The 21,780-nt window shown below is 38.6% G+C and overlaps 1 protein-coding gene across 2 annotated transcripts in view; it reads right to left on the bottom strand.

The window, feature by feature from the left end:
- Positions 1-21,780, bottom strand: part of MAP3K15 (mitogen-activated protein kinase kinase kinase 15) — an 88,775-nt gene that overhangs the window by 46,365 nt on the left and 20,630 nt on the right. The window contains exons 4-7 of one of the 2 annotated variants that reach the window (XM_060770068.2): positions 16,077-16,145; positions 6,733-6,926; positions 4,767-4,935; positions 1,701-1,807 (exon numbers count right to left, since the gene is read on the bottom strand). In XM_060770068.2, the coding sequence (XP_060626051.2) occupies positions 1,701-1,807; positions 4,767-4,935; positions 6,733-6,926; positions 16,077-16,145 (539 nt within the window). The remainder of the gene's footprint in view (positions 1-1,700; positions 1,808-4,766; positions 4,936-6,732; positions 6,927-16,076; positions 16,146-21,780) is intronic. The other variant, XM_060770069.2, reaches the window with a different exon arrangement.

Below are 21,780 nucleotides of genomic sequence, written 5' to 3'. Positions count from 1 at the left end.
CCTCTACAGACAATATTAGCCTATGACTTCAGCCTCGAAACAGCTGTCACCAACAGTTTACTATCCAAGTTATCATTTACAAACAACATGACCTCAGTGTTAGTTTGCCGAGTAATGAAAATACAGGGCAGCTGAGCCTACAGCAAATATAACAAAAGTCATTCACGAAGTAAATGGTATTTCAGCACACACATGATTTTTATATTGTAGGACATGCTATCTAAAACAATTTGGTTTGGCCTTACAATTATGTTCTACTGTGATCAGGTACTGCAGGTATTTATTATTTAGTTTAAAAGCATTACTATAAAGCGTTTCAGAGAAGGAGCTTCCTATCTATCTTAAAATGAAAAAAACCTTTCTACCCATTTGGTTAATGAGCTGTCATGCAGTACCTGGGCCCACTACACATGTATTTTATTCCCTCCTCCTTCAAATATGGGTGATAATGTGCAGCACCTTTGCCACTCATTAGATTTTCCTGGAACAATAATGATTAATACCTCAAAGACTCCTCCATCCATTCAGAATTTTGCACTAAGACACACTGAATACAAATACAAATTGCCAATTCAACACTATGGGTTCCATGCATAATGTTTTATTGCTGTCTTTACATTTAAGCACCCATTATAAACCTATAATAAGTATTTAATAAATTGTAATTAATAATCATATTAAACGTGTAAGAATCCAAACTTGATTGATGTTAGGCATTGCCACAATTAAACTTCCCAGCATCTCATACTTCAGCTGTTTTATGTCTTCAAATCAGTTGCTATTCTGATTATTTCTTTGAAAAATAATATAATTTGAACTCAGGAAAGATACATAAAATGACAACAGACCAGAGCAAAGAAAGAAGGAATAATTCTGAAACAGAACTGTTCAATGAATATTCTTGTATAACTTGATATCAATTTCAATAATATTTAATAAAGATTTCCATTACACTGGAGACATAAAGCAGATCCAAGGAGCACTGGAAAAAGTGAATAATTATTATAATTATATAATTATTATAATTGAAGAAGAAGAAGAAGCCTGAAGCCCTGCAACAGAGAATTCAGGCCACAATTCCTTTATATCTCCCTCCAAATTTACTTTTGGACCAATTCAAAGCAGGTTATGTGTGCAAATGGAGCACTAGTACACATATGGATAGATAAAATTAGCAGCAGTCTAAAACAGCAGAATCATCCAAAATTCTGAACCTGGCTTACAAGGAGATAGCTGGCTGAAAGACCATCCTTGGTATTAGTCAATTTTATTTTAATAAGTCCAATAGGACCAAGGCTGCAAATACTCAGAATTTTTCACAGCCTTGTTAGAAAGATGATGTTCAACAGTTCAGTACATAAAAACTGTCTTTCTGTTACATCAAATAACACCTTGAAAGCTATACACATGAATACTATCACCCTAAAAGGTGGAATCCAGCCTAATAAAGTCTAGAGAAAAAGTTCAAATAGTTTTTTCTCGAGCAAAAAGGATTAAATGATATATGAGCAGTAGCTGCAAAGTTATCAATCTAAATAGAACGATGCTGAGAGCAGAGATGGACTTTTCAGCCGTTTCCCAAATAATAAATGTATCAATTTATGGTTGTAATTATTTCATAAATTGTAAATGCCATTGACTGATGAAGCAATTCCCCACTTCTCTTTATGAGAAATGCATGCATCAGAGTTTAATCTTACCGATTCAGTGCAAATGCATAGTGAAATTTGATATTGTGCTGATCTGCCAGATCACAGGTAGGAAGCATTTCAAGTGTCTCCACCAGCTTTACCATAGCATCATAGTCCTAAGAACATTTTGAAAGGGCAATTACAAAAGCACCAGTAAGCAAAATACAGCTATAACATAGTTTTCAGTGTCCTACTTTGCTAAAAATGATCATGAACAACTCTTAAGAAAGAGGTATATAGTTTTTACCCAGAGCTTCAAAAGTTTACTTTTTTTGGATGTTAATTCCCAGTGTCATAATGGACATTTTGGGTGGACATTTCTGGGAGCTGTAGTCCCAATAGTAATTCTAAGCACTTCCTTTCTCACGGATGATCACTTAAGCTTACAACAAAGACTGTGGGGAAAATACACTTTGTTTACAAAGTATGAACCCACCTCATCTGAGTGTGTGTACTTAAAGTTGGGTAACCAGGACAGAATAGGGATTATCTTGGTGTACTGCCCACACCAATGCTAATAGTCTCCCTTCTTGAGCTAGCTGGGGTGGTCTCGGGGTTGGCATTGGACTCTCAGAGGCTAATAGTACTGGGAGACTTCAACATTCATGCTGAGACTGCTTTGTCAGGAGTGACTCAGGACTTAATGGCCTCAGTGACAACCAGGGATCTGCCCCAAGTGGTGTCTTGGTAATGGACACACTTTGGAACTTGTTTTCTGTGCAGGCTGGGATGATGGTGATTGTGGTGTGGAGGAACTTGTTACAGTTCCAATGTCATGGACCGATAACTACCTGGTCAGGTTTACACTCGTTGGGACTCCAAATCTCCACAGGGGTAGGGGACCGATTAAGATGGTTCGCCTAAGGAAGCTTATGGATCCGGATGGATTCCTGACAACTCTTGGGGATTTTCCTGTCACCTTGGCAGACAATTCTGTTAAAACCTTGGTAGATTTCTGGAAATAGCCAGGGTTACACAATCACTCCTGAACATCCCCTCTCACAGAGCCACTTGGTTTTCCAAGGAGTTGGCAGCAATGAGGCAAGTATTATAAAGACTAGAGTGATGTCGATGGAGAACTTGAAGAAAATCTGACAGAGCATGGGCTAGAACATATTTGAAAGACTACTCCACAGCAATGGAAGCAGCAGAGAAATTCAGTTCTTGTGGGCTTTTTCGGGCTATATGGCCATGTTCTAGAGGCATTTCTCCTGACGTTTCGCCTGCATCTATGGCAAGCATTCTTGCTGCCACCACTGCATCTGCAAAGAACAGTCCAGCCAAGCTGTTTTAAGTGATCAGAGGGATATTACATACTGGTCCCTCAAGGAGAAATCTCTGACCATTCAGCAGTCCGCTGTGAAGAATTTGCAAGGCACTTTGCAGATAAAATCACTCAGATCCATTCCAACTTGGATGCTGTTATTGATACAGTTCCAGTGGATATAACTTTGGCTCCTGCTTGCCCAGTGTTGCTGGATATCTTTTAATTGCTAGGATGGGACTGGGAAGCACTGTCTTACATTGGCACTGGTCCTTCTTGGAGGGCCGTACCCAGAAGGTGGTGCTGGAAGACACCTGTTCTAACCCCTGGCCATTGGTCTGTGGGGTTCCTCAGGTTCTGTTTTGTCCCCTATGCTGTTTTAACATATACATGAAACAGAGTTTTGGAGTATGGCGCCACTTACATGCGGATGACACTCAACTCTACTACTCCTTTCCACCTAATGCCAAGGAAGCTGTCCTGACCCTAAACCAGTGCCTGACATTAGTAATGGACTGGATGAGGGCAAAAAAATTGAAACTTAATCCAGATAAGACAGAGGTACTCCTGGTCAGTCGTAAGGCAGACCAAGGAATAGGGATCCAGTCAGTACTGGATGGGGTCACACTCCCCCTGAAGACACTGGTTTGTGGTTTGGGGGTCCTCCTGGACTCAGTGCTAACCTGGAAGCCCAGGTATCTGCGGTAGCTAGGAGGGCCTTTGCACAATTAAAACTTGTGTGCCAACTGCGCCCGTTCCTTGAGAAGCCAGATCTGGTCATGGTGTTACATGCTTTAGTTACATCCTGTCTGGATTACTGTAATGCACTCTATGTGGGGCTTCATTTGAAGACTGCTCGGACACTTCAGCTGGTTCAAAGAGCCTCAGCCAAGTTGCAGCAACTCCACTGGTCACTAGTCTGTTTCCGGGCACAATTCAAAGTGCTGGTTATGACTTGTAAAGCCCTAGACAGTTCAGGTCCAGGCTATTTGGCTGACCGCATTCTCTTGTGCGAACCTGCCCAAGCCTGAGATCATCAAGAGAGGCCCTTCTCTCGGTACCACCTCCATCACAAGCTCTTCCTAGTTGGCTGACCCTTAACACCAAGGAAGCTAGAATGGCCACCTCCCTACTGTTCTTCTGGCAGCTGGCTAAAACCTTTTTATTGAGGCAGGCTTTTAAATATGAAGGTTTTAAAGATCAATTCAGAGGATGCTGTGGTTTTTAACTTTTAATATGTTTTAATGGTTTTTAACTGGGATTTTAAAAATACCGTTTACATTTAATCCTGTTTTAATGTTTGCATATTTGTATTTTTTAAACTGTGTACTAATGCTTTTATGTTAAGCTGGTTTGAGTCTCCTGCAGGAGAGATTAAGCAAGGTATAAAATATAATAATAATAATAATAATAATAATAATAATAATAATAATATACACAATCCAGGATATATAAACCAATGCAATCCTGAAAATCCTGTTGACATTTCTCTTCGAACATTATTCTGTTGCCAATTTGGAGCCAAGCTTACAGTGCAATTTTGGAATGCAACCTGACAGATAATCTCTTGGTTACAGTGTACATAATAATAAACTGAAGGGCACTCAGTAGGGGGAAATCTTTAAGTGAAACTCAGATTTGAGCAACGGAAAATAAGTAATTCATTTTGTCAATTTGTATGTGACATGATGTATATAATTTCTGTAAATTAATTTTCAATTTAAAAAAACCCTAAAGATCATCTACTGGAAAGATATTACCAGATAACATTAAGAAATAATTATTATGTATGTCATGGCAAAATAAAATACCTGAATATCTCGATAGGACAGAAGTAAGTTGATTACAATATCAGAAGTCAGAACTTCAGTATTATCCATGCGAAGTTTAATCCTTGCCAGTTCTTTGGCCAGTTCTTCTCCTTGGTACTTATCCCTTGCTTTTCTAATGTCATTTAGAAGAGTTTCCTTATAATATGTACTAAAAGTAGAGGAGGAAAAAAACACAGTTATCTAAAATGTTATTTAATTTAATTTAATTTCCATTGTATGATCACTGTTTTTGGGTGTCTGGAACGATGGCAAATACTGATATCAAAAATCATAACGCAATATTAGGACCACAGGGTTTCTGTGTCTTCCATCTGGCGACTTAAAGGATCTCTACAGAGAACATAAAAGCTACTATAAATGAATGGGGTGAACCGGAGATCAGTTATGCTTGGAGACCACAACTTGAGCTTGATCAACAAATGCATATAGAAAATACACACATACCGCTCAATGCAATTAAGGAATAGGCTATGATGAAAATAATGGTTGTGGTGATAACAGTAAAGGATGAAGGAACAACAGAGACTCTTCCAAAATATATTTTATTTTGTGACACTTGCTTGTTAAAGAGATATGTAACTAGCTAAAATTTCAATAGTACTACTCTGAAAATAAGTATGCAAAGGGATCTTGTTGTAACACTTCTGAGGATGTATAAAAGAATTTACAATTTACTTCTTCAGGTGCATCTGAAACAGTAGACTAAGCCAATGAAAACTTAGGCTAACAACTTTTCTTTCCCACAAATGTACACCGGTTACGGTCATACCTCGAAAAGTCTGATTTGGCCATGGTGGTCCATGCCTACGTTATATCCAGATTGGACTACTGTAATGCACTCTATGTGGGGCTGCCTTTGAAGATGGCTCAGAAGCTGAAATTTGTGCAAAGATCAGCAGCCAGGTTGCTAACTGGGGCTTACTTCAGGGAGCATACTATGCCCCTGTTAAAGCAGCTTCTGATAAGTTTCTGGATCCAATTCAAAGTGCAGGTTATTGTCTATAAAGTCTTACAGGCTTCAGGACCAACCCATCTTTGAGACTGTATCTCCTCCTATGAGCCAGCTCGGGCTCTGAGATCTGCCAGAGAGGCTCTTCTTTCAGTTCTCTCGGCTTCTTTGTAATTTGTTCCTTAAACAAAGCAGTTCCAGCACTCTGTCTAATGGCAGAGTGGGCTCTTCTAGAAAGTATAGGAAGTTTTTTTAAAGAAAGAAGCACCCACTTATTGAAAAGGAATTAAACTACAATGCAAATGTGTCTGACTAAACATTTAAACCTAGAATTAACTGAATAAAAAATCCAAGGTAAGTATAACATGATAAATATAACATGCATTAATTGCGGTATCGTTGCATATATGGTATATATGGTATATGGTGCACATGATTCCAACTTATCCTTTCTACCAAGATGTGATTTGTACATCCCTTTCTCTCATCAACCCTTCACTTCCTTGTCTCTTTAATGAGCATTTCAGCACCTTCAAATACACCATGTAACTAGCAATTAGTTTATACATAACAATTGATACTGGAAATAGGAAAGAGGAAGTCACGTACTAATGGCTGTGCGACAAGTGAAAGTACAGTTAGTTGTGCTATGGTTAAGTTACAGCCTGGCAGAACTAGCATACATGAGCTACTTGGAAAGATAGAAGTGTCAAAGCATCTTATTTCAACCATGGGCACTGAAATTCATATAAGGTTTATTTTTATCTCCATCTTCTCCCAAGGGTTAGTTTGGTGGCTGTGATGATCAGAAAATTATCATAACTCACATGGCGAGTTTATCACAACAGCTGCAAGAGCAAGATACAATTTGTTATGAAATTAAGATTGCACTGAATTTATTAGGCAGGAAAAGTAGAAGGTTGCTAGAGCCACTCAGGGTTCTTAACACATGCATGGTATAAGTACGAAAGTGGGGAAGGAGTTGTTGAAAATTACCATGATGTGACATGGATGTCCCTCAGAAGGCTGATAAATCTATCCACCAAGGGAACACATAGTGGCCCCAGTATAGTATCCCAGTTAGGTTGCATGTACTCAGAGGCTCTTCGCTGGGCATCGCTTTCACAGCAAAAATAATCAGCACAGGGTGTTACGATGTATGGAATGAAGTAATAATTGCCACTTGAAGCCTAAAGAAGACAAAATATCCAGCTATTAGAACAAAGCGACAATAAAACTCATGAAGCATGGAGCAAGCAACAGGCTACAACATATGCAGAAGTGCTGGCATACACAAACATTTCAAATGCTATGCATGATCTGCTCAGTTCCATGCAGGAAATCATATAAAGCTTGTGATTAATTTTAAAGAGAAAAGAGACCTAAAACACAAAATACTTATGCTGCAAAGCTCCATAGTTCCAAATCTGTGTGTGTACATGTCTTTTTAAGTTGTCTCTTGGGCTGGATCTATACTGCCAAATAATCCAGTTTCAGAATACAGATATAATCCAGCCTTTGAACTGGATTATATGAGTCTACATTGGATTGTATGGAGGGTTAATGGGGCCTTTATTTATGGTGACCACATAAAACTAAGTAATTGCACACCAATGCTGAATGATGAAATGGAAGGCAGAGAGACATATTCTTTCTGGCATATTTTGCAGTCAGTGGAATCAAACAGTTCAAATGCAATGTTATTTGGCTGAAATACTGCACACCAGGGATAAGAGAGCTATGGCCCCTTAGACATTATAGAACTGTGACTCCCATCATTCCACCCCATTGGCTAAACTGGGAAAACTGCAATTACGTTTCAGTAAAAACTAGATAGCCATTGCTTTCCCTTTCCTGCTATATGGTTTACCTGGAAGTAAATCCCACTAAATTTAGTGGGACTTGCTCCAGCACAGACATGCATAGAAATCCACTATTGATTCTTCAAGAATTAACTACCAGCAGTAGTGTACTACTTCCCAAGCCTTTTCCATCTTGTTCTTGATTCTCTTGTTACAGATCAATAAAAGATAGGAGAAAACAAAACAACACAAAAATTGGATATTTGAATTGTTTGGGGATCAAAAGCGCATCTCTATCCTTGATAAACCAGAACAATAAACCAGACACAAGGAATCAGTGGCCCTCCAAATGCTGAAGGATTACAGTTCCTGTCATTCCTTAACATTGCATATGCTAACTAGGGCTGCTAGGACTTGGATCCTTCTGATCTTCTGAAGTGCCACAAGTTTTGTTCTCTTGAATGAAACAGTAACTATTAGACTTCTTCTCCCAGACATAATTTTGATTTAAAGAACTGTGTTGCCTACTATTTATGAGGAGGACATGTCTATCTAAACCAGAATGGACAGCTACATAGTTAGCCTACATGTTCTGGTACCACATATCTTTTTGTGAGCCACTGTCACAATGAGTATTCAGCTTCTGATGTGGTGTCATAAGGGAAACAGATTCAGTCTTCTTCCCGATATATTAGATTCCCATGTGTTGAAAGCCATATAAGAAACTATGTTTAACACATGGCAGAAAGCATAAAAAACATTATAGTGCCATGAGAACAGTGCCACTTACTTTCTTTACAATCTACAGAATAATTCTGGTAAAACAGACAACTGCTAATAAGTAACCTCTGAACTGTTAGGTTGGTGTAACATCAACTACTACCAGGATAAGGTGAAGGCCACAAAAAGAAAGTAATTTTTCAGCAAGAAAAACTCTTCTTCACATCTTTTCGTTTCTGTTTTTTACTAGATAACTATTTTTGAGAAAAATATTTTATAGTGATGAACAAACTCAAGATAAAGTGTATACATCTTGCTACCTGGCCTTTACTCCCCCTGCAAATAATTTCAAAGCAGACTTGATGTTGGAAAGGAACTTTTAAATGTTACAGAATACAGTACACCTTCAGTTATTTTGTTCAGAAATTCAATCTAAGATTCTGCCAAGAATGATTCCTCCTGCAACAACATTGTGCAAACAAAGCATTGGCTCAGGCTCCTATCTCTGATCGGTGGTATCAAATTTTCCAACTTCTGATGTATATGAAATAAACTGCCCTATTTTTGGATAGGACCCTTGGTATCTTTTGGGGTTTGGATCCTGAAGCCCTTGCTGATACCAAAGTCCATGGATGCTCAAATCCCATTCTATATAGTGGAATAGTAAAATGGTGTCCCTTATTTAAAATGGCAATATCAGGATTTCTTTGGGGGCATTTTTAATGCTTTCAAGCCATATATAGTTCAATCCATACATCCATAGTGTGAAATATACTGAGAGGGAAAGTGTGAAGATACTTGTCTCATTCCAAACAAAGTTTCTGCTTCTGCCATCCATGAAGGGAGGATTATAAGGAGCCAGAATTTCTGATACATAATTTCTCATGAAAATATTCAGAAAATGAGATGGATAAGTCAGGAGCCCTTAAGCCACACAAGAGCAAGGGAGGGCCAAGTGCTATTCTTCCTCATCACCATATTACTTTCCCCTTTATGTAATTGGATGCATCTGAAGAGGAGATATTCCTGCTTGTATAGAGCTTTTGAAATGTGATGATGAATTCTGACTTCATACTGTTCTTGCAAACCTTGAGAACCTGCATGCAAACAGGATCATCTTCTTCATACATGACATCTTCCACATGATAAAAGCAACAGTGAAGGACCACGGAGCTAGATGTTTATTTTCTCTGAAGCAGAAAAATGTGGAATAACTGGCTGATGTTTCCAGTATTTAAAAAAATGGTTTTGCCAAAGTAACTAAATTCAGAATATACTGTACTAGTAGTTATATAAATTCAGAATCTATTATAGTATTGATGTTTTCAGCTTTTTTCCAACCTCACAAATTGGCAAAAACTTCCAATATCTCAAAAGCAACAGAACACTACAATTCCAACATTTTGAAGTTCATTTTGAAACAAAGAATTAAAATACTTAATTACAAATTTGATTAGCAAATTTGTAATAAATTCTTTAGCAGTAGATATCTTAATATACCTAAATGTACTAATTTTATAAGCAAGCAGAGTTTTCTAAAATGTATTTTAGTTTCCTCAAGCTTTTGATTTTTGCAAACACATCTCTACCTTTACTCTCCCAATTTGGGGGTGCTATGATCCATATACAGGCAGTCCCCAAGTTACAAATATCTGACTTACTTTTGTTCGTAACTTGGGGATTGCCTGCATACTGGTAAATATTGAGGGAGTATTGTGATAATATACTTGCATATCACTTGAGTTGGGAAACTGGAAGGAAAAATAGCTATGATAATTAGTATGCAAAGTCAACATCTGTTATAAACAACTCTGGTCAAAAATTATATGCATCTAAACTATTTCTCAAAAATAGACACAGATTATAGTGACAGTAGTGGTAAAATAATTCAGTTCTAGGGCACACAAATTTAATTAATTACTTTTTTAATGATGGCACCTATTCACTGATAAGACCTTGTACATGCTCATTCACATAGGTCTGACACTTTTTTGTCATCAAGTGAAGACGGTCTTTTAACTGATAGAGTCCTTCCAGAAATATTACATTTTGAGTCATATGGGGTGGCTAGGACAAAACAGCACTATCTTATACTACTGCCCTCATTAACCTGTTGCCCTACATATATTTTAACCTATATATCTCATGATCCTCATCCGGTGTGGTCACCATTCTGGGAATGCTAATTTATGTCCAAAATTTATTTTAACTTATTTAGGTTATTTTCCTCTGTTCTTCAGCTGTCAAGTCTCCCAAAGCAGGTCTGCCTGAAAACAATATCAATTAAGGAAACAAATAACAAATCAATAAAATAGTTATCAGCAGATTCTATAAAATAATACCACATTGGAATGCAGCATTGTGGTAAAATCTAAAATTCATCTGATTAATTAAAAACATACTGAAAAGCCAAAGCTAAGAAGAAAGTAAATGTGGTGCCTGGTAAACTTCTGAGGAGGCTCCATATATCAATTGAAAAAGCACCATGTTTCATCCTTATCCAATTTACTTCAGTTAAGGCAGTAGAGGGCTTCAGGGGGTATAGCTAGGCATGTCTATCAGGGGACAAGGTAATTGCTATAGGTAAGCCTTCATGGTAAATAAAGCCAAGAAGCTATCCTGAAAATAAAGCTTTCATGTTATTTTCCAGTAAGTATATGAAATCTCTGCAGTCCAAGCATAAATGATCCGCTCAGTACCAGAAGCAATCATGTTCAAAAGTTGGGAGATATCTGTGAAGGAAAGAGATGATCTATGGGCAGAGGCAGCTAATTCAACTCTCAGGGAGAACATTGTAATTCAAAGGTTTTACCTATTGTATTAACATAACACCATAAATAAAAAATAACTGCACAGCAGGGGCAAAGCGGACATCATCCATTAGAAATAACAGCAAAGCACAGACAAGTACCATTCTTTAAAACAACTTGCAGAGTTATCAAATGCATTACCTGTGGGAGCATGCTCAATATTTTAATTTATTGGTAGTGTTAAGGGCCAAGGAATGTTTCAATGCTGGATAAATTATGTTTGTTTTCAGTAAAACACATATAAATAAACTTGAATACGTGGCCACCTAAACATCTTAGTTATAGTTAACCTATCTTTTAGAAGTCTGCATATATTTATTACTAAATCAATGCAAAATAATTTAGTCCCTAATGTTACTCTGACAATATAGAGACATTCTAATATAATTTCTTATATTTTGGGGTCTTGCCTTCCTATATCAGTTGGGAAAGTATCAGCCTATAGAAATACTTGATGAAGGATTCTGGACATTATAGTCCCAAAAAGGAATATTTCCAAGTTCTTCAACACTGAGGAAAGATGCTGTATTAGAGAGGTCCTGAAGAGTGCAGATGAGAGTCTTTGACAAAGAATGATATATATCCCATTAGAAGATGAGAATCCAATTTGAAGATAATAACTCGTTGCTTACAGAGAGCTCTGCAACCTCCAACAAGTACTCATCTCCAACAGGACACAAGGAACCACCACAAACCAGATGCCAACTCTGTTTCCACATCTACCATGGCAGCAACATTATAGATCCTAACATCTTCACCCACAACATGAAGACTACTTGCACACTCCCCAGTAAAATCGATGCCGTCTTCTGAAAGCAATACCCTCTGCACTTTGCACCAGACAAAAAAGGACAGTTTGTATATAAGAGAACAAACGGGTCCAGATCTTCTATGAGAAATAGCAATATTCCCAAACCAGTGCCAGAACATTTAATCTTCCTGGATATGCAATCACTGACCTTCCAGTTGCCACTCCGGATTTTTTAAGTCAAAGGAAGATTAGGATCAAAATAGGTGAACTGAAATACAGCGATAAATTCCAATATATTTGCAGAGGTATGGACAGAGATAATCCTTTCTTGTCACTGTACATATATTAATATACTATCTTGGTGACATGGTGGTGCCCGGGTTATTTGAGAAAGGCATTGTTTGTTTTTAAAAGTTTGGTAATATCAGTTTGGTAATGTAGAACACTATAAGAAAAAAAGCCAGTCTTTCCTTTTGTTTTTTATGAATGCACCCATTAGAAAATGTGTAAGGATGTGGGTGAATTACAATTCCCAGAATCATGAGTCAATCTTTCCCAAACCCTGCCATTTTTCAAAGTTTGCCATGTTGGATCTGTGTGCCAAGTTTAGGCCAGAGAGCTGATATCAGTTAGGTTTAGTGCTCTCTGGATAAGGATGAATTACAACTCACAGATTTCTAGAGCAATCACCCTCAAACCCAGCCAGTATTCACAGTTGCAGTATGGTGTTTGCGGAGGACATTGGCAACATTAGAGCTACATGTTCATGGTGCTCACTATAACCTGCCTTTGAAGGCTTCTCAGCACTGGAACTATAGCCTGTTTGTGGAAGCCTGAGGTTGTCTGTGGACACCTCTGCCACATACAATTTTTTTCAATTTTATTATGTATATAGATAGTCTTTGCAATAAAAGAATCATTTTTTTTATTTTTTTCAAGGGAACTGACTTTGAAGGAAGCAGAATATATTGCTCCTTTTATACCTAGAATCATAGAATCATAGAATCAAAGAGTTGGAAGAGACCTCATGGGCCATCCAGTCCAACCCCCTGCCAAGAAGCAGGAATATTGCATTCAAATCACCCCTGACAGATGGCCATCCAGCCTCTGCTTAAAAGCTTCCAAAGAAGGAGCCTCCACCATACTCCGGGGCAACTGCTGAACGGCTCTCACAGTCATTAGGAAGTTTTTCCTAATGTTCAGATGGAATCTCCTCTCTTGTAGTTTGAAGACATTGTTCCACGTCCTAGTCTCCAAGGAAGTTGGCTCATGTTTAACTTGTTGTCCACGAGGACTCCAAGATCTTTTTCACACGTACTGCTCTCGAGCCAGGCATTGTCCCCCATTCTGTATCTTTGCATTTCATTTTTTCTGCCAAAGTGGAGTATCTTGCATTTGTCACTGTTGAATTTCATTTTGTTAGTTTTGGCCCATCTCTCTAATCTGTCAAGATCGTTTTGAATCCTGCTCCTGTCCTCTGGAGTATTGGCTATCCCTCCCAGTTTGGTGTCATCTGCAAACTTGATGATCATGCCTTCTAACCCTTCATCTAAGTCATCAATAAAGATGTTGAACAGGACCGGGCCCAGGACGGAACCCTGCGGCACTCCACTTGTCACTTCTTTCCAAGATGAAGAGGAAGCATTGGTGAGCACCCTTTGGGTTCGTCCATTTAACCAATTACAGATCCACCCCACTGTAGTCTTGCCTAGCCCACATTGGACTAGTTTCCTTGCCAGAAGGTCATGGGGGACCTTGTCGAAGGCCTTACTGAAATCCAGGTATGCTACATCCACGGCATTCCCCGCATCTACCCAGCTTGTAACTCTATCGAAAAAAGAGATCAGATTAGTCTGGCATGACTTGTTTTTGATAAATCCATGTTGACTATTAGCGATGACCGCATTTGTTTCTAAGTGTTTGCAGACCACTTCCTTAACTATCTTTTCCAGAATCTTGCCTGGTATCGACGTGAGGCTGACCGGATGGTAGTTGTTTGGGTCATCCTTTTTTCCCTTCTTGAAGATTGGGACCACATTGGCCCTCCTCCAATCTGCTAGAACTTCTCCCGTTCTCCAAGAACTCTCAAAGATGATTGCTAATGGTTCCGAAATGACTTCCGCTAGTTCCTTCAGTACTCTTGGGTGTAGTTGATCTGGCCCTGGGGACTTGAACTCATTTAGAGCGGCCAGGTATTCCTGGACGACTTGTTTCCCAATTTGGGGTTGGATGTCCTCCAATCCCTCCTCCACTCCATCTTGCTGAGGTTGAAGATGACTTTCTTTTTGAGAGAAGACCGAGGCAAAGAAGGCATTAAGTAGTTCTGCCTTTTCCCTATCCCCTGTCAGCATTGCCCCATCTTCTCCTCGAAGAGGTCCTATCGCCTCCTTGTTTTTCCTTTTTCTACTGACATATGAAAAGAAGCCCTTTTTATTGTTTTTAATGTCCCTGGCAAGTCTGAGCTCGTTTTGTGCTTTAGCCTTGCGGACCTTTTCCCTACAGGTGTTGGCTATTTGTTTGAATTCTTCTTTGGTGATTTCTCCCTTTTTCCACTTCTTGTGCATGTCTCTTTTGTGTCTTAGCACAGTTAGAAGTTCTTTGGACATCCATTCTGGCTTCTTTGCACTTGTCCTATTTTTTCTCTTTGTTGGCACGGTTTGCAATTGCACCTTGAGTATTTCACTCTTGAGAAATTCCCATCCATCCGTAACCCACTTGTCTTTTAGTATCTGTGTCCACGGAATGCTGCTCAGCATTTCCTTCATTTTTCGGAAATCAGCTCTCCTAAAGTCCAAAATGCGGGTTTGACTTGTCTTAGTTTCGGCCTTCCTTTGTACCTCAAATTGCAGGAGCACATGGTCACTTGCCCCTAAGGATCCGCCCACTTCAACCGCATCAATCAGGTCCTCCGCATTTGTTAGGATGACATCAAGAGTAGCCAATCCCCTTGTTGCCTCTTCTACCTTCTGGACCATGAAACTGTCTGCAAGGCAAACGAGGAATTTGTTGGACCTTGTACTCTTGGCCGAGTTTGTTTTCCAGCAAATATCAGGATAGTTGTAATCGCCCATGACTACTACATCTCTTCTCTGTGCCTGTTTGGTCAACTGTTGGCAAAAGACTTCATCAAGTTCTTCCTCCTGGCTTGGAGGTCTGTAGTAGACGTCTACAACGACATCTTTTTGAGTCCCAGTTCCCTTGATTCTTATCCAGATGCTTTCAAGCTGGTTTCCCGGATTGCTGTCTTGCATCTCTTCTGCAGTGTAACAGTTTTTGACATATAAGGCTACTCCGCCTCCTCTCCCCTTTGTTCGGTATCTGTGAAAGAGGTTATAGCCCTCGATGTCTACATTCCAGCGATAGGAGTCATCCCACCAGATTTCAGTGATGCCTATGATATCATATTTGTGGTGTTGTGCTAAAAGTTGGAGTTCGTCTTGTTTATTTCCCATGCTCTGTGCATTAGTGTAAAGACATGTGAGCCCCTGAGATCTTCCCTTGAGCTGTTTAATTGGGATTATTGTGCTTTCGGTACTTGGTCCTCGTTGTGTTTGTGCAGCCTTCCGTTTAGCCTTCTGGCGATTCCCAGACATTATGGGTAAAGTAGTGTTCGCAAGGCTGTTGTCCCCCTTCCCCGGTGGACCTAGTTTAAAGTGCGTCTAATGAGGTTTGCGAGTCTGTGAGCAAAAAGGTGTTTTCCTACTTGTGTGAGATGCACCCCATCCCTTGCCAATAGGCCATTCCTCCTGGAAAAGCAGGCCATGGTCGAGGAAGCCAAAGCGTTCCTCCTGACACCATTTTCTAAGCCGGTTATTGACCTGTACTATAACTGGCTTAGAAAATGGTGTCAGGAGGAACGCTTTGGCTTCCTGTGGAGTAACAGGGCAGACGCTTTCCAGATCTGTATCAACTTATAAAACTCTATGAAAGCTTTGTGGCTGGTTTCACAATTTGCATATTTCAGGCCTTGAATATATTCCCTATCCTCCCAAAACTGTGTAGTTGCTTAAATACCGAATGGTTTGACACTTTACTAAAGGAAGTAAATTTAGAGCTGCGAAATCTCATGCTAAAGTAGATCAGTTAATCTTAAAGGTGTAGCTAGATTGCTTCCTTGACCTTTCCTTTTTATGCTAAAACAGGTGAGCACAACTATCCATTTGATAACAAACAAGAAAGCTTGAAAGAGCATGAGAGAAAACGAAGCACAAAGCCACACTTACAAAACATCAAGTGGAATAAAAGAATGGTACATACTTTGCCCATTATACCACCACTGTTGTATTCTGGAGGTAATTGTAGTCGGAAAGCTTTGTGGTTGGCGGCCTACTCCAGATTGTAAGGGAACATTATGGAAAAAGGAAGATCACAGAAGTAGGCATATTTCAAAGAAAAGACACATAGAACAGGAAAAACACATTAAAGGAAGGTAACAGTGAAATATGAGTAAACACATGCAGCAAGAATACACTTGCAATAAAAATGTTTATGGCACTCATAATGAAACAGCAGAGACGCTCATTAGAAGCTCAGAGATAAAGCTTGTTGTTATCAAATCAGTATGCTCATGTGTTCATTACTGAGGGAACCTAAAGTATAACTAAATATCCAAATGAACCATTATAATAATTTGAAAAATTTACAGTTTGAGAGTAGCCAATAGATATCAGCCTATCATTTAGCACAAAATACATAATTTTTATTCTCCTGGCAAATCACAATTGCAATAAAAATGATAAAGATTTGAACAGAAATTATTGTGCTTTGTTACAAATAGTGTAATGGCTTTTTGTAATAAAACAAGACATAATAGACTTGTTAAAATAGTGATTATCTCTTCCTATAACCTTATCTAAATTCCACATGATAATACATACAGAATGCTACTTGTCATATATGACCTATGTGTAGGTCAAATTTAAGTACTTCTATTCTTTGCCTCAAACTGGAAAAAAAAGCCAAGGACGTTAAACTATTAATTCAACCTACAGAATTAGTTCATAGGGATATTTATATTGTTTTATTTTATTTAGTCTATATTTTAAAGGTTTTAATAAAATATCCAGAGAGAGAGAGAGAGAGAAAACCAGTAACCATTAATAGAAACATTTGCTTCAAACTGCAGCTTAAGTTTAGGTGGTCATGAGAAATTAGAAAATCTAATAGGATCTACCATGATAATATGTTAGACATACATTTCAGACATGAAGTTGACCCCCTAAAAATTCACAAGGCTGAAGAGTTGCAATTTATTTTGCAGATAAATGCTCTGACAGGCTCAGTAGAGTTGGCCATATACCATCATCACTAATTGAGATTGGCAGCTGGAGTTCAACTCTCCAAGGAGCTTCAGCAACATAAAGGGGCAAAGGAAACGGTGACCTTTAATTACATGCAAGACCAGTTCTGTTTTGAGAACTGAACTGGAGGATGTAAGAAGCAGCTCATAACTTCATAATGTAAGACTCTCAGTGGAGCAGTAAATTGGCAATACTGAATTTTAATTGTTTGCTTTGTGGGAGTCAAGGAGGATAACATCTCACCTTAATCTTATCGCACAACATTTCATCCCTGCAACAGCATAAAGGGGGAGTTAAAAACAGCAAAGGTCTTTGCCCTTGTGGAAGGGGTCAGAGTCTTATCATTTTGAGCACCTACAAAACTACCAAAGCATTTTCATTTTTAGCTTAGGCTCAAAGGTCATGTCCCAAACCATAAATTAATGCTTCCATTGCTTACTTGACTGTTGTTCTCAGCTTTATATTCTGCTTCCTCCTTCCTTTCAGAAATTACTTTTCTTTTTTAAGACATTATTTGGAGTGAGATGCTAACTTGTTATTCACACAGTAGATAAGAAAAACTGACCTTGATCCCTTTTGGCAATTGTTTTCTTCTTTTCGGGCTCTTGAACTGGTAGTACATGCATTTAAAAGAGAGCTAACGTGCATACAGCACTAGAGGATATCCAGGTGCTAAAAGCCATCTTAGCTGGACTCAAACTAATGTACAGATTCCCATGTTTTCAGATGGTTGCAATGTTTATTGAATATTGTGCCAGTTTTAATTGCTTAATTTGATTTTAGCAATGTTTATTAGGTCACCTGAGTGTATGTTTTTAAAATAGAAATATGCTGTGAAGACTGAATTAACCTTTATCCTAAACAGTGTTCTGCTGCTGTTTTCATTAGTGATTAGAAGTCCAGCTTCTCCATTTAATTTTTAAAAACTACCTATTTAAACAGCCATATGTGTGCACAAAGTACCATATCAGCTAATGTTTACACAACACTGAGAACACAAGTTTATAAATGACCTTACGGTGCCATACAAAGAACAGATCTATGTAGAGCTGTACATACATAATTAATAATTATATGGTCCTGTGGGCATCTACAGGGCTGAGTAGGGTAGAGGTTAATTGTGTCACTTGGCCCAGATAAAAATCACCTACTGAAGTAGTTGTTACTGTATCAAGTACCAGTGTAAACTGGGCTGTTTGAGGGACTCCTTGACCTTTTCTGAGAAAAAGGGAATTTGTTGAACTGAGCTCCTTTCTCTCTTTCCCCTGTACTTGCCAATCCTTACCACAGACATATGTACACAATTGTGTGCTGGCCATTGTATGAACCAGAATGAGTTGCATGCTTCTATCTATTCTTGGGTTAGGTAATCACTAGTGCTTCTGCCTATCTTTTGTAAGTTCTCTCTAAGGAATGTCTAGCTTCTTCAGTGCATCCTCATTCCTCAAGCCTAGAACAACCTATCAGGAGATGCAGAATGGAGAGTAGCATCTAAAAAAGCATAAAATAATATATACTTCTTAGTATATGGAAATGCTAGTGCAAGAGTGGCCCAGGAAGAAAGGGAGGTTGCCCCAGTGAGTGCCCTGCTAAGATATATATATATATATATACAGGGTTAGTCAAAATGCATAGGCCAATAAGCCATTCAATTGAATGGCTTATTGGCCTATGCATTTTGACTAACCCTGTGTGTGTATATATATATATATATATATATATATATATATATACACACACACACACACACACACACATACATACATATACATATACATATACATAGTCTATGGCACTTCAAAAAATATTGTGGCACCTCCACCTTCACTGGTGTTATGGGCACAGAGTCCTCCTGAAAGCAGAAAAATTGCATATTTTTTAAAAGGTATTTGTTTAACCTGAAAAACACCACTCTAGAAATCTCTAGGGCCTTCATAGTGACTCTGTGGTCAACGTCCAGCAAAAATTACCCAAAGGTAATTTGTGGATTTGATATTAAATTATCAAATCCACAAATTAAACCTGCAAATAAGGAGGGCTGATTGCAATCCACACTTCTCACAAGGTAACATTTGAATAATGCATATGTGATTTCTTATATCTTATTACTTTGATAGTAATAAAACAGGAGCTGGCTCAAAATCTCCAACTATGTTTCATAGTTCAACAGGCCAAATGTGACTTTCAGAAACTGCAAGATACTCTTTTACTCCTTTGATATCAAAAGCAGAACATAACAGGAACGAAATTCAAAGCGTCAAAAAGACTGGAGGAGATGTAAGTACTCTAGAGTTCCTAACATAAGACAGGAACTCCACTAATCACACCAGGTGTGCATAAAACAAAAAAATTAATTGTGACTATAAAAGTAATCCCCTATGATGGAAGGAGGGAAGGAAAAAGAAAAGCTGGCCACTACAAAGAGCAGCAGGGAATGCTCCCTTCAAAGTGGCACTAGGTTGCATTTCATACTAGATGCAGCTGGTGTAAAGCTGTGCCAGGAACAATGAAGAGAATGAGTTGATATAAAATTGCTGGCTCTTTACTGTAAGATGTGTAATGCCAATCAACTGACAAAAAGAGGTAAAATCCCCTTTGTGACTGAGAGGCCCTGCAACACTTTCAGATTTTGATGAGTTCCTGAATAAGATGCTCTCAGAGGGTGTCATCCATGCTGCTCATCCTGCGTGTCTTTCTTCTTATAGTCCAAGGTGTGCAAAGTGCATCATCAAAGACTATCTTTCAGACTTCCAAAGGCTCTCACTCCCTAAGGTTTTTTTCCCCTCAAGATGCCCAACACTGTTTCTCCAAACCTTGGAAAATAGCATTATTGGCTACTTTCCAAGGCTTTCAGACTTTTATGACACCTTTCTCACTTTTTTTAAAAAAGGCGGTCCCATTTTCAACATGTTCAGGCCCTTTCTTAAACAAATATTGCTCTAATGACAACCCTTGCAACTTCCCAGGAAAGATAAAGTGCATTGAGAATACTTCTCCTCCTTGCTGTTTTCACAGGACAACAAAACTGAAACAGAAAGGGAAGAAAGCAGAAGAGCCAGGGGACCCCAGGGACTGGCTGTGGACCTCTTGCACAGGACAAGGTGTGGGCCTGTACAAATCACCAGCAAAGCCATCCCATGCCGGGCTCTAGATTAGTGGTTCTCAAACTGTGGGTCCCCAGATGTTTTGGCCTTCAACTCCCAGAAATTCTAACAGCTGGTAAACCGGCTGAGATTTCTCGGAGTTGTAGGCCAAAACAACTGGTGACCCACGGGTTGAGAACCACTGCTCTATAGGAACTGGAAGTAAGAAAACACAAGGCTACTGACATTTGCATGAGATACAATAATAATAATGTTGAGACAAATGTTTTTAATGTTTATGTATGCATATAATGAATTCATGTCCTGGCATTCAACGTTTACCATATATATGCTGTGCTCTGCCCTGAGTCCCCTTCAGGGTGAGAAGGGAGAAATATAAATGTTATAAATAAATAAATAAAATATGTCAAAATCTGATCCAATTCACAGTTGCATGTGTTTGTGATTTGTATGTATTTACAATGTGCACCTGCAGGTAAGAAACTTCCCAGGATGCACACCGAACATTCAATGCAGTCCTAAACCCAAGGGAAGTCATCCAGCTTTGTTCTATTTCAGTCATTCTTGGTAACAGTGATATTTACAGAAACATAATATTTGTAAAACTAAAAACAGCACATATTTCCCTCGAAGAAGGACATAATTGATCTGTTACTATACAGGACACATTTTCTTTACCCACACTAGCTGTCCTTGTACATGGAATCCGTTTACTTTTTATAATCCATCTTTAGGAGTCAAAGTAGGTAGAAATAGTTTAAAGACCAAAAAAAATGTATAATCTGCATGATACATTTACTGTTTATTGAGAAGTTGAATGCTGAATCACTGCCTTCATCAAATTTCTAGCATTAAGCTTAAAGAAACCCTCTACCATGCACTGAATAACCAGCAGACATGTCCATTTGGTTTTTTTCCCCTATCCTGCAGTGTATCCAAAAAGAATCTAAACCCCTGTAGGCAAATGATCAGGAAAAATGTTGGCATTTCTGGGTGTGGTCATGAGGACTCCACTTGGAAATGAACTTGGAAGTGGCCCCCTTTATCTATTCTAGGGGAACATGGCAAAAGTTTTATAAAACAATTTATCATGCAGAGTTTAACAGAAAAACTCTCTCACAATATTAAGTTGGATTTTTCTCCATCTCTTAACTCTGTAATGCTAAAGGCTAATATCAGCGTTTTCAGATCATGTGTGTTTTCTATCTTTGGACAACATTTAATGTGAAAACAAGAAATCTATGGACAATTCACCTGTTACTATTTGGAAACACTTCAGTTCCATGGAGATAAAGAATGTTCTGGTTATATATTTTTTCTAGAATATTTTATTGTAAATATATGTAGCAACATGTTCCATAGACATCATATACACAAAGAAAGCGGAACGATTCTATTGAATGAAAATATGATCTGTTTAGTGAACAGAGCTTGGAAATAGCACCCAGGTAGAATAGTCAAGAGATATATTATCATACCAAGACCATAACCTGGCACTGTTGGCCCCATAAATACTGTGGCATACAGATACTGTGGCATATAGCCTTAGTGGAATTG

This window comes from Anolis sagrei, chromosome 3 (assembly GCF_037176765.1).
Source record: "Anolis sagrei isolate rAnoSag1 chromosome 3, rAnoSag1.mat, whole genome shotgun sequence".
Lineage (NCBI taxonomy): Eukaryota > Metazoa > Chordata > Lepidosauria > Squamata > Dactyloidae > Anolis > Anolis sagrei.
The sequence above is the reverse complement of the archived record's forward strand: the minus strand, read 5'-3'. Positions and strand labels throughout refer to the sequence as shown.